The 18,522-nt window shown below is 56.0% G+C and overlaps 1 protein-coding gene across 9 annotated transcripts in view; it reads right to left on the bottom strand.

The window, feature by feature from the left end:
• Positions 1-18,522, bottom strand: part of BAIAP2 (BAR/IMD domain containing adaptor protein 2) — a 77,671-nt gene that overhangs the window by 41,586 nt on the left and 17,563 nt on the right. For all 9 annotated transcript variants that reach the window (XR_009222764.1, XM_058561837.1, XM_058561832.1 and 6 more), the window contains exon 3: positions 15,980-16,066. Coding sequence is in view for 8 of the 9 variants with exons in the window: in XM_058561837.1 (XP_058417820.1) it covers positions 15,980-16,066 (87 nt within the window). In the remaining variant the exon portion in view is untranslated. The remainder of the gene's footprint in view (positions 1-15,979; positions 16,067-18,522) is intronic.

Here is an 18,522-nt window from a genome sequence, read left to right as displayed (position 1 = left end):
TTAAGTGTGGATGTTTGTCCCTTGTACCAAGGTTAAATCAGTAAGACCATGCATCTCTCGATTTGGGGGATCAGGCCAGTGAGGCACATGTCACAGTCCCTGCCCAGAGAAAGGGCCAGGCAAGCGTTTGCCTCCATTCGTAATGTGACAATGACAGCCAGGAATCTGGGCGCAGCGCCACCCTGATGTCAGCGGCCCCTCCACGCACACTCTCCTCCTCTAAGCAAAAGGATGGTGGGTGAAGCAGTTAAGAAAAATGGGCAAAAAGACAGGAAGAGCCTCAGCGCACAGATGCGTTCAGTGTGCCTGTGGAGCCAGGCCCTGTGCCTGCAGGAGGGCAGCCACCCACTGGTGGTCAAGGGGTGGGCACCACCAGTGCCCACTTTACTTCCATCCCCTGATGCCCTTCATCCCTGCTGACAAAATCAGGCCTGGGCAGGCGTCCCCAGTGCTGGGGGTCCCGAGCACCAGGTGTCTGCCTCGCCATGCCCACCTGCACACCTGTGTCCTTGGTCATGAGATGGTCATGCTCGTCTCTGACCCAGGCCGTAGAGATGAGAGACTGCACAGGGCCCTGAGGACAAGAGCCCAGGGGAGCTGCCCATGAAGGCATGGTGTCGGGGTGCAGGGGGAGCCGATGCTGTGAGAAAGGGGGGCATCTTCAGGAGCATTACAATGTGGGAGACAATGACGAGAGTCTGGCTGCCCAGCTGCCCAGACCTGCGGAACACCCAGCACTCTCACATGACGCTAGGTGCTCACAGAAAGCACTTGGCTTCCAGGACGGGATCTGAAAATGTGCTGGAAGAATGGGGGCATCCAGCGCTGAAGGCCCGTGCTCTGAGTCCCCACCCACGCGTGAGCCCTGGCTCTTGGCACTTGGTCCCTGGGGCCCTGAGTCCAGCCCCATCACCTCTGAGGGCTCGGGTTCCGCGGGGCTGCCTGCAAGCCCTAAATGCGAATCCCATAACCTGCTTGCCCACGCCCAGCAAATCCCAGTCACCCCATGACACAGGCACCCCCAGCCAGACTCTCCCAGCCCAGATGGGCCTCCAGGAGCAGTCGGAATGGCGCACTGGAGGACAGTCTGCACACACCAGCCGCCCCCCCACCCCCGCAGGGGACAGGAGGCCATCAAAGCAGGTTTGGGAGGAGATATGTGCCATCTGCTGAGGCCCCCACCCCAACTCCAAAGTGGCTGATATTACTCCCTCCCGGAGGCAAAACTGTGACTGGTCCGGGGGAGGCCGTACCCCAAGATGGCCAGAAGTGAAGACGTCTCAGGTGGCAGGGTGGGCCCAGGGATGTCAGTTGTACCCACAAAGGTCGAAGCCCTCCCAGACCCCGGGGTTCTGGCACTCTCTCTGAGAGAGAGTGGTCCCTTCTCTGCCTGCATGCCCATATGCCAGGCAGGGGCTGAAGGTTCATGGAAACACCAGGCTGGGGTGCCCCCGAGGCTGTGGTCCGGGTGGGATTGGGAACAGAGTGTTCGTGCTGGCAGATCAGGGAGGCCAATGCTTCTTGGTGCTGAGGCCAGACTGACAAGTGTGGGTGTCACACAAAGCAGGAGGATGTCGATGGGACTCTGAGAACTTACGAGACCACGAGGCATGGTCATAGGGGTGCCGGGGGAACCCCTCTTGCTCCCTGATCAAGGTAGGTCCAGCCAGGGCAGGGCCACACCACCTTGCTGGAGGAGCCCACAGCGCCTGGGAGGGTGAGGGTGTGCACCTTGGTGGGCCTTTGGGGTGGGAGCCTCGGGAGAAGGGAGTGCCGGCCGCCCTTGGGCCAGTGGAACCCATAACTTGGCCGGCCCCTCCTTTCGGGTCTATGAAGTGGAGCTGCAGGTAAGGACCACGGTGAGGACCATGGCAGCCACAGGCGTGCCGGGAGCCCCAACCTTGCCCGGGTACTGACCCTGAGTATCAGATGAACAGCCTGGGAGAAGCGAAGATGAGACCAGCACAGCTGTGACTTTGCAGCCATAAGACTGGTCTCTGCACGTGCATGTGTGTGCCGTGTTGGGGTGGGCGGGATTCGCTGGTGTTTTCCACCCCCTGTGGGGCAGAGCCATGTGCTGGAAGAGTCCTCAGCAGCCCCAGATGGTGCTGGAGGGCGCAGAGAAGGCATCTGGCCTTCTTTCGATAACTTGACCTCCTACCATGTCTTCCTGGAGCCAGACTGGAACCTGGCCAGCAGGAAGAGCTGTCGATGCTGAGTGGTCAGGGCATTCCTTTTGGGCACCAGTGCCCACCAAGGGCACCAAAACATTTGTTTCTCTGGTATCTGTCATTTCAGGAGGGGGCAGAGCTCCTGTTCCCTGCTGGTGGCAGAGGGGCTCCGAGCCAAGGGGTCAGCTGCTCAAACTTGGCTGGGAGCGCACATCACCTTCTGGAGCCTTCTGAAGCAAATATCCATAACGCGCAATTATCCTGGTGGCTTCCCTAGTAGAAAGGCACCTCCGAGAGCTAATTAGCATACGCCTGAACACGGCACGAATATAGAGCTCTCATTACGGGAAAGGCAGACAGCTGAGGGGGCTGCGGGGGCGTCACGCCATCAGAGCCACCAGAACAGGACACAGAACTCAGACAGTGCCGAGGGACCCCCCTCTGGGATCAGCTACCAACCCCACCGTCCTCTCTCGGCCTCGAAGCCACCAGCTTCTCCCTGGGAGAAGTAGGGTTCTTCTCACACCCACAAAAAGGGCAAAAATGGAAGGTGGCTGGGAGAGTAACTAAGAAAATCGATGGCTGTGCTGCCATGGTGATGACAGCAGACAGCAATCCTCACCGATGTGCTGTTCTGAGACAGAACAAGACCAGAAACTCCCTTAGTGTCAACGCTGTATCAACAGTCGGTGCCTGGGCACGGGGGCTTTGTGGAACCAGGGAGAGGAGGAGCTGACCACATGTGGTCCCCGCCCATCCAGCTGGCCTCCTTCCCCTCTCCTTACTGTCGGGAGCCTCCACCCCCACCCGCTCTGGGTCAGGTCCTGGCTTGGTGTTGGCCACACCTGGGAGCCTGTTCAGGTCTCAAAACTCCAGGCCCCGCACCGGGCGTTCTGGAGTCAAATCTGCATTTGGATGCGGTCCTAGGGCGATCCGCATGCTCTCAGGCATCCGCAGTCACACGGCGGGGGCTTGGGGTTCCCAGGCTGTCTGTCCAGGGTGACTGGGGGATGCTTCAAAGGGACTTGTTGACAGGAAAATGTGAAGCAGTGGACTGAGCCCTGGGCAACACACAGAGATGGACGCAGGGCTTGGCGGGGACTTTGAGTCAATCTGATGTCTTCTCCACACAGGCCAGGCAAGCTGGGCCGGGCTCCCACAGCAGCAGCAGGCAACAAGCACGGCGAGACACTCACTGTCGCTGCGGGGAGACAGTGGGAACACCGATGGTCCCCTGCACCTGTCTCCCATCTTACTTGTCGGTGGGACTTGTCTCCAGCAGACCCTCCACCCACCAGCCTCGCTGATTTATAAAACGCCGTTTTTTCTTCTGCTTAATGCAATTTGCAAGGAAAGGTAAGGTGTGAACAGAGTAGGGGAGTTTTTTTTCCTATATTTCTACCCAGAGGCAAGACATGAGTGGCTGAGAGGCACCTGTGCACCTAGTGGAGCACACCCCACCACGGCCACGGGAGGCCACCTGGATCTCAGCGGGGGCAGGAGACCCAGGCCCAAGGCATGAAGGTGTGTAGATCTTGCTCCATTCTTGAAGGTGCACAGATACTCCCCCCACAGCGTGGCCCCTCTCCAGGGACAAGAAGCCACACAGAACCCCTCCCCAGCTCAGAGCAGCCCCGTGAGGCCTCAGGCCATGGGGAGGCCCTGCTGCTCAGCTCCTTACCAAGTGCAATTTGAGAACCACAAGCGACAGTAAGTGATGGTGGCTCTCCATTAACCCTGCCCATTCATGCTCCCTGATTAACTGTCCAAGTAGACACCAGCTCCCTTGGGGATGGTTTCTCAGGCACCAACTTGCTCTAATTCTTTCGACACTCAAAGAGGAACAGAGGCCGCTCAGAAAGAACGGGTCATCAGCACAGCAGGCTGCTGCAGTCAGAGCGTCAACCATCCCTCTGATGTGCCTGCCCTCCCACCAACGCCAGGGACTCCAGGGACTGGCACCCCTTGGGATGGTCGGAGACCTGCCACGGAGGATCTTGAGCCAGCACCTGAGCTCTCCCTGTGGCCACTGCCATGTGGAGGCCACACTTCATAGTGGCTGGCTCCTGGCTACCTCCTGCTTGAGGCTAAATAAGTGAGCTGCTCTCCTCCTCACACACTCTTACTGGGAGGACTGCCGACAGCACAGAGAACACGGTACACACAGTCAGGGGTGCCTCAATTGGGGGGAGACACAGGGGGGTCACGGGATTGGGGGCCACCCAGGCGCTCGGGGCCAGACTGGCCGTGGTGGGAAAGCAGTCCTCCCTGGAGCCTTCATGCTCAGTGCTCCTGGGCTCCGGGCCCAGCAGGCATGCTGCTGCAGGAACAGGTTGAAAAAGCCTCAGAGGCCTCCTGCTACATTCCAGGACCTGGGATAGGTCCTCACAGACCCCATCCAGCCCCATGTCACCACCGGGAACCGGGCTCAGGTTGGAACCAGGGCTGAATACTCCTCTTCGCCTCCTCCCAGGCAGGAACCCCAGGCGTAACCAGGCCAGAGGCCCTGCGATCACCAACCTGTCCTCGGGACGAGAACCAGCCACGCATTGCTGTTCCTCATCGATATTCCTGCCCCAGAGTGGGCCCTTGGATGTCAAGGAAACATGAAAGCACGCTGAGTTGTCTCCTGCTATCACCAGAGCTGCCCCAAGAACACGCAAGTCCAACTGAGACGTTTATTAATCTCTCCTGACAAAGGCTCAACAATCTGGCACCATAAAGCTCTCATGTGGGGGAGGCAAGCTGGTATGCTGGAGGCCCCCGGCCCTCCACATTGGTCATCGAGCCCTGGGGGCCCTGAGAAGGCAACCCCCCTCCCCTGCCCCCGACCTCCCGTGCTCAGCCCCGGGGCCTAGGCTGCCAAGCTAGGCGAAGTGAATGCAGACCAAGACAGATGAGGCTGTCCTGCTTGCCCCCTGGCTAGCTTCAATTTATTTAGTGTTCACACAAAGCTGAGCACGAAGACAGAGACTCTGCAAAAAAGCTGTCTTGTGTCAAGTCCTGACAGATCAATACTGCCTGTGGAAGGCTAGGAGAGCACGGTCTTTATTCCTGGGGTTCTGGTGACTGTCTGTGCACCAGCTACCTCTTCTGGTTGTTGTCCAAGGGGGACCCCCACCTCCATGTGCTATAGTCGGGGTAGGGGCAGGAGAAATAGTGGGGGGGCCTTGGTGTTATTAGCTGGGAGGAGAGGTGAAGGCAGGTTGCGGGCAAGGAGTCTTCCTCCAGGCTGCCACGGGGACACAGTCTGCCGACAGCTGGCTGGCACGAAGGCCCGTGGCAATCACGGGACTTCAGTGTCGGGCGACGTGGGGGCTCTGAGTCAGGCCCCTCAGGGGTGTGAAATCGACACAGCTCCCGTTGCACGGGTCTAATTAAGGCCTTCAAATGGCGTCTGAGGGGAGGATTGGCAGTCAAAGGCGGTCCTGCTGTTAGGGTCTGACAGCAAGTGGCACATCAGACAGACTGCTGTCACATGCCTAAAGGGGAGGCTGGGACATACTCAAGCTCCCCGGCCAGCTGTGGATGGCTCTGTTTGACTCATCCAATAAATCCCTGGCCTCACCAAGAGCACAGCAGCCCAACCAGGTGAGCAGCCCCCTGACCAGGTGAACAGCCCCCCAACCAGGTGGGCAGCCCGACCAGGTGAACAGCCCCCCGATCAGGTGGGTAGCCCAACCAGGTGAACAGCCCCCCGACCAGGTGGGCAGCCCCTCGACCAGGTGGGCAGCCCAGTGCACCGCCTCAGAACCACCTCTGCCAACAGGAGCCATCTGGCAACAGTCTCAAAGACCCCTGGGGTCACAGAGCCAAGGGTGTTCCCTTCTGCTGGTCCCCTGCATTCAGCAACACCGCACACAGGGACGGGCCACCCCATGCCTCTAAGCACGATGCCAACTTGGAAAAGTCAGTGGATGCCTACAGGAATGAGAAGATGTGCCCGAGTCCCACAGGGTGAGTCTCCAAGGCGGGCCTGGGAATGTTTGCCTCTGTTCTTCACTCTAGTAACCGGGTGTGGACAGCAGCCAAATGCCAGGGGCTGTTCGGGCCACACCTTAATCCAGTGACTCAGTGGCCAAACCCAGCCCAGTTTCAGGTGTGGGGAGCTGCCTCCCACCAGCCCGCATCCGGCCCCAGGCCACGCCCAGCCAGAGCTCCTGCCACTCTCACCAGTGCAGGGTGCAGGCAGATGGTCCCCAAGTGCAGGCCCAGCGGCCCTGCAAGCATACACATGCCCCAAGATCACAAACAAGCGGCCTCTTCAAAGGCAGAGGACACAACAGAGGCCTTGGGAGACAGTGGGAGCCGAACAAAACAGCCGCTCAGCGCCAGCCCTCAGCCAAGCAGATGGACTGGATGCCCCAGAAAGAGGATCCAGGTGGAACAGGCTCAGCCATGAACAGGGAAAACGGAGGGCACAGAGAAGGCTGTGCCCTGTTCGCTGCAACAACGGCTTCAAAGTGTCACCTTCCTGAGAAGTCTAGAACACTCCAGATAGCTATAGAACCTTAGCCTCCCTGCAAAGCCAGGGAAGGCCAAAGGGCAGGCGACGTGACCCTCTTCTTGCATGAGTGATTCCAGCACAGAGCGCCTGAGTCACCTGCCCACGTTCACACACTGTATCAGGAGCCCAGGGGCATCCACCTCCTACTCCTGCCGTCTGGGTCTCAGCCGGCTCTTTGCACAGTCACCTTGGGAAGAAGGGCTAGGGGCCTGGCTGCAGGCAGCCATCCAGTGAGCAGAACGTGCTCAGGTATGCAGCACCCTCGGGGTACTGGAGATGACAGCACAGCTATCAGTGGGGTGGACTGGACAGCACCCTCCACTGCACAAAGAACCAGAGCAACGTCCATGGTGGAGACTCCCAGGAGCAGGGCCTCCCCAGGAACAGGGCCTCCCCAGGAACAGGGTACCCCAAGGAGCTAGTGCACCCCAGGAACCAGGGCACCCAGAAGAGCCAAGACACCTTGAGGACCCAGGGCACTCCCAGAAGCAGGGCACCCCAAGGAACCAGCGAACCCCCAGAAACAGGGTACCCCAAGGAGCCAGTGCACTTCAGGAGCCAGGGCACCCTGAGGAGCCAAGATATCCTGCCCCAGGGCACCCCCGGGGAGCAGGGCACCCTAGGAGCCACGGCATCCCAGGAGCAGGAGACCCCCAGGACCAGGGCACCCTCAGGAGCAGGCACGTCTAGGGACCAGGGCATCTCCAGGAGCAGGGCACCCCCAGGAGCCAACACTGGGGAAAAAAATCAACCAGCATGTCAATGCAGACTATGACTCCCTGCCAGACCCATTCTTGAATGGCTGTGACAGAGGAACAGAGGACGAGGAAGACAGTCCATTCAGCCCCACAGCCCATGTCGGAGCATTCTGGAAATATCCGCCACTCTCTGCTGTGCTCCCCCATCAGGCATTTCTGACTGCCTGTGGTCAGGAGGATCAGGGAGAGACGAGCGCACCCTGCTGCGGCCAGCAAGGGGGCTGCCTGCCCACCCTCCGCCTTTAGCCTCCTGCTTGGGCCCTCCCTGTGCCTGCCGCTGCCAAGGGGCTCAAGAGAGAGTGGGGAGCTGGAGAAACAGACGCTCACTCCCAGATTTTAGCAAATCCCCCGGACTCCTGGTCTATCGGTGGATAAGCACACAGATGGGCAGTCACACCCTCTCAGGCCGCTGTCCTGGCTCCTCAGCCTCCAGGAAGGCATGTGTCTGCACAAACGAGGGACTGCCCCGGAGCCTCAGACTCAGGCCGGACGCATCCATCCTCCTGAGCTGCTGGTCAGTCCAAGCAAGCACAGAAAACCGTGAGGAAGACAAGCAGAATGGGGCCTTGGAAAAGCCGCCCCCAAGTACACACAGGTCAGATCAGAGAGGCAGGATCCACCTCTGTAATTACCCTGCCGTGGGCAGGGGTGGCACCGAAGCGTGCCTCGACAGAGACTGAGGGAGAAGGGCTGAGAGGCTGGAGTCAACTAGTACATAGTCAAGTGTGGGTGGCTGCTGGCCAGGGGGTTAGAAGGGCTGTGAGAAGATTCCGGAACTCCCTGACTAAGCAGCCTGCACATCAAAGCAAACCCTGAGAGCCAACCACAGAGACTTTTCTCTGCAGGGAAAAAGGTCCAAGTAAAGATAAGAGGATTTCCCTCTTGTGAGGTCTGGAGCTGCAGCGCCTGAGGCCACGCGTTCCCAGCACAGAGACCAACGGGACAAAGGCAGAGTCCTTCCACAAGGAGAGGGAGGAACAAAGGGGCAGCCCCCGACTGCTTGTTTGAAGCACAAACGACTCTGGGCTTTGAGCACATGGGGCCACGGCTCTCACTCAGAGTGGGAAACCTTGCATCTGAAGTCTCTCCACTCTGCTGACTTGAGGGTTTACCTCTGAGCAGTCCACGTCTGGCTAATGTGGGGGGGACATGTGCTGCTCAAGACCCTCACTCTTGCAGGGCGCAGGGCTCAGCAGGGGAATGGGGGGGGTGCAGCATCTTCTGCAGCAATTAGACAAGGGTCAGCGCAGTTGAATCCTACATCATCCTAACGGGCTGTCAGCCCAGGGAGTAGAGCAGGAGCCACAGAAGCTTCCAACCTAAAGGGAACGAAAGGGCAAGAAGAATGGGAAGATGAGAAGGGATCAGAACAGAAAAAAGAGGACGAACAAGGAGTGGCCCAGGTCTCTGCCACAGCTTGCCTGGCAATCCCTGACCCCACAGCCACCAGGGGCCACGCCCAGAAGGGACCCAGGGAGGAAGTCAGCAGCAAGAGGGTGAATGAAGTCCTGCTTTGCTGGGCATCCAGATTACGTCTCTGAAAACAATCTCTGGTCAAGAGGACCTGGTGTCTGGCCTAGGACACTGTCAGTGCGAGCAGTGCGCCCCCGACGCTGCCTCCAAGACTCGGCCAGAGCTCCACCTCTCTGGGAGGCACTCAGTCCTCTAGCACTCTGGTTCATCCCGGGACAGCAGGGACACTGCATCTCTTCCTTCCTGTCCTAGAGGGTAAAGTCTGCTGGGGAGAAAGTAATCAAAAATGAGCAATTCCCCAGGGCTGTGGACAGCAACAGGAGGAAGAAACTAAAGTCAACATCAAACACAACAGACTAAAAACGAGATTATTAAGGACAAAGAAGGTCACTAATACGATTAAGTTCAGCTCATCAGGAAGATATGACTGTATAATGTGTAGTTTACACACTCAATAACACAGCCTGTAAACATGTAAAGCAAAAGCTACACAGAGAAACCGACGAGCCCCCCATCCTGGGGAGCAAGATGAATGCCCCTTTCACTTATTAATGAGTAGATGAAATTATTGAAGATTTGAACATAATTAGGAACCCTGCACCTGTAATCCGGGAATATACGTTCTTTTCAAACATAACAGACAACTATAAACACGGGCCACACACCAGACAGAACAGCCTGTCAATGAACGTCCAAGACTCAGATCATTCGGGAATCAGCACGGCCCCCACACCCAGGGTCCTCACTGGCCTCTGGGGAGGGAGAGCTCATATAGATGCCCACAAGACACCGGCGGAGTTAATGAGACCAAGGAACTGAGGAACCGGGAGGAAAACGTTTCCTAAGCAAGTGACCTCAACACGTAAAACCCCAACGACATTCTTCCATGGTGACAGTGGCCAAAATCTACCACTGAATCCCAAACCCCTCCACACTCAGCCAAGAGCAAAGGATCCCAAATCTGAATTTCCACCAGGGACTCACAGCAGGGAGCAGAGGTGAGAGGCTCAAAAGGGCCCAGAAGACCTTGCCTGTCTCAGCAGGTCACCATGCAGGGCAGGCCCAGGGCTGGCATCCCCCTGGGCTGGATCATCCACCTCTGGTACAATGGCACCTAGGACATCCCAGTTATAACCAAGTGAAAACAATCTGTCCACTGGTGTCCAAGACACTGGGTCCTGGTTTGGATTTTCCCCTCCTCTCCAAGAACCAGGTCGGCCAGAGCTGCTGCCTCTCTGCCTGGGGGTTGGGGTGGCCTGCAGGGCGGGGCTCACCCATGTAGAAGGTGGCATGAGAAGAGAAGGCAGCTGTGCCGGGCCTCATTCAGGCAGGAGCATTCTGAAACCTCACAAGCCAGGCACCAGCCCACTCGTTCACTCCTGTCCCCGAGGAGGACAGCAGGCCAGGAGGGAGATCCTGGGGCTGCCGCATCAGAGGCGGCCTTACAGGGTGGCACCACCCCCTGGGCAGTACGTGGAGTGGTGCTCCCAAAAGCTGCGGCTGTGGAACGCTGCAGAACCACGGGGAGGTCACCCTGTGGCAGGGCTCAGCGTCATGGTCCTGTGGACCAGCTTGTTCAGAGCAGCAAAACCCACCAGGAATAACCCAACTGCCAACGGAAAGGAGAACAGAAGAACATGCTGTGTTTATCGTGTGTTCATGGATCCTCTACAGCAGCCACAACAAGCGGGCCCCGCTGCTGGCGACAACTCAGGTGAGTCCTAACTCCAAGTGCAAACACCGAGCTGCCGGAAGCTCGTGTGGCCTGAAGCCCAGAAGCCCTGCCAGGCCCTGCTTGCTCCCAGCCCTGTCCCCTCACAGCCTTACCACCCTCCTCCGCTCCAGACTTTTCCCATTTCTGCCAAAATGCCTTGTTTTTGTCCACCTCACACCTTTGGATGTACCCCTTGCTCCTGTCCTCCGTCCCTCCTGGTGGCCCCCCATCCCTCCTCACCCAGGGTCCCAGCTTAAATGCTGGTCCTCCTTGGACCCTCCCCCCAGTACACACAGGCACAGTATCAGGAAATTTCACAACACCCACCCAAGGATAGAGATCTCAAAAGCTTCTGGGGAGGGAAAAACTAAACTCACGTAAAAAAATCAGCATCAAAACGGCACTGAAGATGACAACACTGGGAATCAGAGGACAGCAGGTGATACCTTCCACTCAGAGGGAAGACCAGCTCCCACCTGGAATTCTAAGCCATCAGTGCCAGGCAGAGAAACAGCTGCAGACAGACATGGGCTCTAACAATATTTCCCATGTACCTGCTGAGGAACCAGGATGTTTCACAAAGGATGACCCCCCTGAATGAGGGGCCAACAGGACCCAGAGAACAGTCCCGGGGACAGAGAAGGGATGTCCCATGCACAGCCAAGTGGTAGCCCAGAGGCGTCAGAGCAGGAAGGGGCTCCAGGAGGACAAGCTCCAAGAGGAGAAGAAACAGCCAGATTGACTGGGAAGCTGCTGGCAGTGCAGTCCCAGCGTGTTGAGGGCTGGCAATAAGTTAACGACAGGACACTGAGAACTAAGCAAATGAGAAGTGAGGCAATTATTAACTCTAGAAAAAACAAACTCGTCATAATAAAAATCATAATCAGAGTCAAAATAATAACAAAAATCCATGAACTATAACTCAAGGAAAAAATCAATTAGACTTCATTAAAATTAAACATTTTTGTTCTTCTAAAAACACAAAAATGAAAGGCAAACCAGTTTGGGAGAAAATACTTGTGAAACACGTATCTGACAGTGCACTTCTATCTAGAATATATAGAGAGCTTTTACCGCTCTCTTAATAGTAAGAGACTTCGTCTTTTAATAGTAAGAAGACAAAAACCAACAAAAAGGGGGGAAGATTTGGACAGACACTTCCCCAAAGAACAGCAAGAAGTGGGGTAAACTATCATGAAAAGATGCTCAATACCACCAGTTCATCAGAGAAATGCAAATTTAGAAAAGCCCCAACCTGGAGACAACCCAAAGTCCACCAGCAGAAGATGTATAAACAGCTGGGCACGTCCACGGAGCAGAAACGGCACCAAAGTGCTGTGGACTGCTGACACATGTACACGTAGGTGAATCTCTCAGTAACTATGCAGATAAAAGCAGCCAGACAAAGAAGAGTACAGTACACACCATGTGACTCCGTTTAGAGACACTCTAGCAGATGCACACGAAATTACAGTGTAGAAAGCTCATCGCTGGTGCCTGGCTCGGGGGCAGGGGGGGGAGAGAGGGAGGGAGGCTTTCTCAGGGACCCAGGAAACTCTGGGGGTGGTGGAGCTGTTCACTCTCTCCCAGGTGTGTACACACATCAAAGCCCATCACGTCGTCCACTTCAGACATGGACAGTTACTGCACTTCCATTACACCTCAGTCAGCTGTAAAGACAGCAATTGTAAGATAGTACGTTTCTTACCTGTGAACGGGATTCATGCCACCATTACATAAACACTACGTACCGATTTAAGCAAAAGCTGTGATCATTATATTGGATGGGGCAAGGGGACAATACAAAAATCCTAAATCCAAATCTTCTAATAAGAATTCATTAGACAATGTCTAAAATTAAAAAGAACAGCATAAACTCACCTATTTAGACGTATGAGAGCAAAAAGCAAGAAAATGACACGCAGAGCTGTAGGTTACTGCCTCAATGAAGTGGGCCTTGGGCAAGTGGGGGGGCGGGGCCAAGGAACCGACTTACTTTTAGACCAGGCTGTGTGTTGCCTTAATACAAATTCAACTCCCGGCCATTTGACCCAGCAGTTCCACTCCCAGACATACATGAAAACAAGCGTCCACACAAATACTGTACGTGATTGCTCATAGCAGCACTGCTTAAACTAGTCAGCAGGTGGAGACAACCCAAACATCCATCAACTGTAATGGATAAATCAAATGTGGTCCATCTATACAACAGAATATTATTCAGCCATAAAAAGGAATGAAGTGTCGACATGCTACAACATGGATGGATCTCGAAAACATTTATGCTAACCGAAATAAGCCAGACACAAAAGGTCACATATGTATGATTCCATTTATATGAAATGTCCAGAAAGCAAATCCATAGAGACAGAAAGCAGATTAGTGGCTTCCGGGAGGGGGAGGGGGGTTGAGGAGTGACTGCTTAATGGGTACGAGGTTTCTTTTTTGGGCTGATGAAAAGGTTTTCCAACTAGATCGTGGTGATGGTTGCATAACTCTGTGACTATACAAGAAACCGCTGAACTGCACACTTTCAGTGGGTGAATAGTATGGCACCTAAATTATGTCTCAGTAAAGCTGTTACTAAGAGAAAAAATTCAACTCCCGGAGCAGAGCTGGTGTGACACAAGAAGAAACAGATATTGGTCTTTGCCCCCTGTTCCTGACACCCAGCTCCTAAATCCCTTGGAATTTCCTGGGTGACAGTCGCTCTAATGAGGCGACCCTGGGTGGGCTCTTGGGCAGGGGAAGGGCACCAGAAATACCACACCAAGATTAGAAGTTGGAACTTTCAGCCCCACCCCAGGGCGGGGCGGACGTTGAGTTGATAATTAATCATGCCCACACGACGAAGCCTCCATAAAAATCCCTAAACCACAGGGTTCAGAGAGCTTCCAGGTCTGTGAACACATCCACGTGTTGGGAGGGGACACGGGGACAGAAGCTCCTGAGCTTGGGACCCTCCCAGACCTTGCCCTGTGTATCTCTTCATCTGGCTCTTCATCTGTATCCTTATCACCCCCTATGTTACGTAATAAACTGGTAAATGTAAACTGACTGTAAAACTGACTTCTGTGAGCCATTCCAGCAAATTATCAAACTCGAGCAGAGGGTCATGAGAACCCCTGATTTGCAGCCAATTGGACAGAAATGTGAGTAACTGGGGACTCGCTACTTGCAATTGGTCTCTGCAGCAGGGGGCAGTCTTTTGGGACAGAGCCCTCAACCTGTGGGGTCGGCACCAACTCTGGGTAGACATGTCAGAACTGAATTGAGCTGGAGGACACCCACTGGCGTCTGCAGAGAATTGGAGAGCTGGCTGGTGTGGGAAAACCCCCACATTTGGTGTCAGAGGAGCTGTGAGTAGAGGAAACACGGTCTTCCTTCCGCTGGCATCTCGCCAACCACCTCTGCAGACCCACACAGCAGGAACTCCTATTTGGTGATGGACTCCAGATAAAACCCCACGAACAAACTGGAAGCTCTCTGATTCAAGCCGGAGCCCTGACGAGCTCCCAGAGCAGGGAAGGGACGTCTCTTCCACGGCACCCTCCCTGTTTGCTGCTTGCCCCCTTCGGCCATCCTGCTCACCAGGCCTGCTGTAGCAACGACCCCCAGTGACTCCGCCAATAGGAAGTCCCAGAATCACCACCATTTCAGACACGCTCGCCCTCACTATGGGGCCACACAGGGACTTGATTTTTCAGTGGGCAGACCCTCGCTGCCCTTCTGCATGTGTGGGTGCCCACGTGGAGAAGGCATGCCTGGTCCCCACAGCCACCATGTCATTAACCATGATAAAAAAATGCCCCCTTCACAGACAGACAGGAGCTCGTGTGCGAACACACGGGGCTCACATACCACACCAGACTTCTCGCTGAGGGCATCGGGGGCCCAGACGGTGAGGCACAGGAGCACTGGGCAGGGCCCAGATGTGGCCTCGGAGCCCAGAGCCTGCTGGTCCACAGCCCTGTTTATCACAAAGGAGGCCAGTCCTCCATTTGCCCAAACGTCCTACACACCGCCATGCGGGCTGGGCCTGCAAGTCTGACCACCACGGCCCCCTCAGCCCCTCCACACTCTCACGGGACTGCCAAGGGCAGGTCAGCTCCACTTTCACAAGAGCCCCGGGGTTTCCCTCTCGAGCCACAGAGCTGAAGAGCAGCACCGCCTCTCAGACACCTCACAAAGGCCCGCCATCCACGCAAGCAGAGTCTGGCCTGCATGAGGAGTCCGGCCCTGGTCATTCGTTCCACCAGCCATGTCCCCTGCTCTCTACTCCCAGCCCAGGAAGTTCTCATAGTCGTGTCTGTCAACACAGCAGCCGTGTTTTCACGCTGGTCTCACGGAAATCTGGACGTTGCCGTTGCTCTGCTTGGCAGCAATCACAGCACACACAGTACGCACCTGGCAGGCCTGCGGGGAAGGGCACTGACCCGGGACTGGGACACTGGGGCCGGTTGGGCCACTGACAGGCTCGGGTCTCCATGTCCTCAAACAAGGGAGTGGCAGAGGCCACTGCAAAGCCCCATGGTGGACAGGCCTGACTTCTGGTGCAGGACAGTGGAAACCACGAAGGGAGGAGAGCGAGCGAGAGCGGGCAGCTGTATTTACAGGGCCTCTGCCTGAACGCCACCGCGTGCCTGAGACAGAGGCCACTTCTGGGAGCCAGAACTAATGGACACAGAGACACCGAAGCCCCAAACCTGCCAATACAACCCAGAGCCTCAAGTTGCTTCTCACATTTCATACTGTGTGCTTTGATTATAAACGCAACATGAGCTCACCATAGAAAACTTGCAAAACATACAAAAGGCATAAAGAATAGAATCCATCCCAGGAATTCCACCTGTTACACTTCTGGGTTCTCTTCCTCCATCATGAGATGTGTGTGTGCCCAAAGTATTTATACAAAATTGGGTCACACCACTCTATAGGTTTGCACCCTTTTTCACTCATTTTTACACCAGGAACGTTTCCCCATGTCGTTTAATGCCATCATGAATCCAATTTCTTTCACGGCTCCCCTGTGTCAGCCATTCAAGTTTTGCCACAACAGCCGTAAGCATGGATTTGCCCCATCTCCTCATCCCTGAGCAGCGCTTCTCAGGGGAGACAGATCCGCCAGTGTGAGCTCCGAGCAGCACCCTGGGGCTGCCTGGCGCACTCCACTTTCTCAACGCCCTCGCCAGCCCTGAGGATTACTGCCGTTTTATAAAATCTTTCCTTATTTGACCCAAAAACATTATCCCAAATCAAAGAAAGACCAGACACAGTACAGGACCCCAGACCCACCCAGGCACATCGGACGACTTGAGGGACCTCTGGGGGGTCTCTGCTGCGACAGGGATCTTACCGAGTTCTTTGGAGCCCTGGCTCTCGCTGGCCAGCTCACCCATCTTCACGAGGGCATCGAAATAGCCTTTGGCTGCATACGTCACACCTGAGGGAGGAGAGAAGGGAGTGGTTACTTCCTTCACTGGGGACTGCCGAGACCTGGGACCAATGCAGTGACCACTGTGCACACCGGCCTCCCCTGGGCCTAGGCCGTCTGGCCTGGACCTAACCCCCTTTCTTGTTGATATTCTTCTTTGTCCCAATCTAGAGGACTCCTTTTCTCCGTAAGAACACAGTGTGCCATTCAAGTCCAGAACTACTTGAGTCAAACTGCAGGGTGCTGTGGGACCACAGGGTCTCTGCGAGGGGGACGGAGGGAGCCACTGAGTGTACACAGGAGACGCAGCCCAGCACCGGCCAAGAGACTGGCAGAGTCGGTCAGCAGGAAGACAGGTACTCAACTCTCTCTCAGCGTACAGAACTCTCTCTCCTGGCTCCCTGTTCTCAGAGAAGACTGGGAGGGAGTCACCCACTCAAAGCAAGCCAAAGCCATCACTGCCAGGGGGGCTTCTCACCGCTTCCCACAGTGACTCTGACCTGATCACAGGTGGACCCGACTCCTCATGGGACCCAAAACGCTCAGTGCCAGCTGAATTTCCAGGACCCACATCCGGCACCTGCTGCCTGGGGACAGCTTCCTCCTTGGGGAACACAGGTGACCCTGTGGAGACCTGGGCTGTGCCAGGAGCCTGACCCTCCCTGCAGGCTGAGGAAGGACGAGGCCTCAGGAGCAGGACCTCAGGGAGCAGCCGCCAGCAGCATAATTACAATTTCCAATCTGTTTTCTACAGAATCCAGTCAGGAGTTTATAATTGGGCACTTATCAAATTTTATTTAGGTTGTTTTCAATTAAGCGTACACCATTTGTTCTGCAGCCCAAGAGTGCGTGAGGGCTCTGCATCCCAGAGGGCACCTGCTGCCAGAAGGGAGTGCTCCTTAAAACAAATGAAAGAAAAGCCAAACTTGGCTCAAGTCTGGCGCTGGGGCGGCCAAGTACAGCTGAGGTGACGATGGTGATGTAGCCAGCTGAGCTCTGTCCCAGGGGACAGTCCAGGAAAACAGGCAGAAGAAGGAAACCTCCAATTCTCTAACATGGTCCCCAGCAGAACCTCATGAGGAATCCAAGTGGGGGCAGAAAGGCCTGGAAGGAAACCTGTGCCTCACGTCAAAGAGCCGGGGCACACGAGCCAAAGAGGAGAATGCAGGCTGTGGCCCTGACTTGGACTCACCGTGAGGGGCATTGATGTGGCGCAACTGGGAGTGAGATTATGTCACTCCATGAGAAAGCACAGGACGGGTAGGAAGCGTCCTGCAGACAATGGCTTTCAAAAAAGGAACCCCCACCAGTCTGAGACGTGCAAGGCCAATGCCCCATCTCCATGGGTTGAACAGTCCTGGTGCTTTTGATTCCCGCTTTCATGGTGCACAAAACTTAGGCCCAGCCAGGAATGGAAGAAACTAGCCTCGTACCAAGGGAACGAAAATGAGCTTTGCTTGGAGAATCTGACCATCATGTGCTGCACCTGAGGTGACAGGAACACATCGGGTCTGAAATCCTCTAGGCCAGCCTCAGCCATGCCTCAGCCCGCTCGTCTTGGTCCAGAAGCCTCTTCCTGTCTGTCAACATCGCAGACGGAATGCAGGGTCAGCTCTCAGATGACACACAAGAGCCTGTCCTGCAAATGGAGTATTGTGGGGGGAGGAGACCCGACACAGGACCTCCCTCTGGAGGCCCAGCTGGCCCTCCGAAGTCACAGACCCTGCTATCAACTCCCAGCGGGGACGGAGGTCACTGCCCACAGCCTGAGATCTGCTGTTGTCATTAAGACCCTACAGGCTGGGTCTCAGCTCCACGAAAGACAGCTCCTTCAGACAATTCTGACGCCGCAGAACCTGCATCCCACGAGCAGGAGCCTCCTTTCTTGCCTGGGACCTCATGGGCCCCTGGGGCAGCATCACAGGGTACTGGCTGCAGAACACCTATGAGACCCTGCCCCTCCACACCCACAGAAACAGGGAGACGGCCAGGGGCTGCCTGTCAATGCTGTCAACCCCCAACAGGTAAGACAGAGGGAAACTGTCCTCTTGCATTCCCCACACAGTCTGCGTGGGGCAGTGCTGCCTTCCCCTTCAAAAGGGTCAGCCCGCAGGAGCGGTCCCCTAGAAAGAAGGACCAGGGCGCAGGGCCCACCTGGTATGACTGGGGTACCACAGGAGGCCCTCTCTGCCCCCTGGACCTGGTGAGTGGGCAGGACTATGGCCAGATACCCCTACCTGGAAAGCAGCAAGGCCACCGCCCAGGGACAGGTGGGTTCTGCTGGGTGCTCTGTCCCCAGGTGACCACAGGGGCAGAAAAGAATAAGAGCCGACCAGCTCCGGCCCTTTCCCTGCCTCTCTTACCTAAGCCCTCACCCAACAAGCCCCCATGGGGCTGTGGGACTCCCGGGCAGCCGGCATAGGCTGGTGCACGTTTTGAAGACACAGCAGGTGGAGGCTTTGCCC

This window comes from Diceros bicornis, chromosome 18 (assembly GCF_020826845.1).
Source record: "Diceros bicornis minor isolate mBicDic1 chromosome 18, mDicBic1.mat.cur, whole genome shotgun sequence".
NCBI classification, from domain to species: domain Eukaryota; kingdom Metazoa; phylum Chordata; class Mammalia; order Perissodactyla; family Rhinocerotidae; genus Diceros; species Diceros bicornis.
The sequence above is the reverse complement of the archived record's forward strand: the minus strand, read 5'-3'. Positions and strand labels throughout refer to the sequence as shown.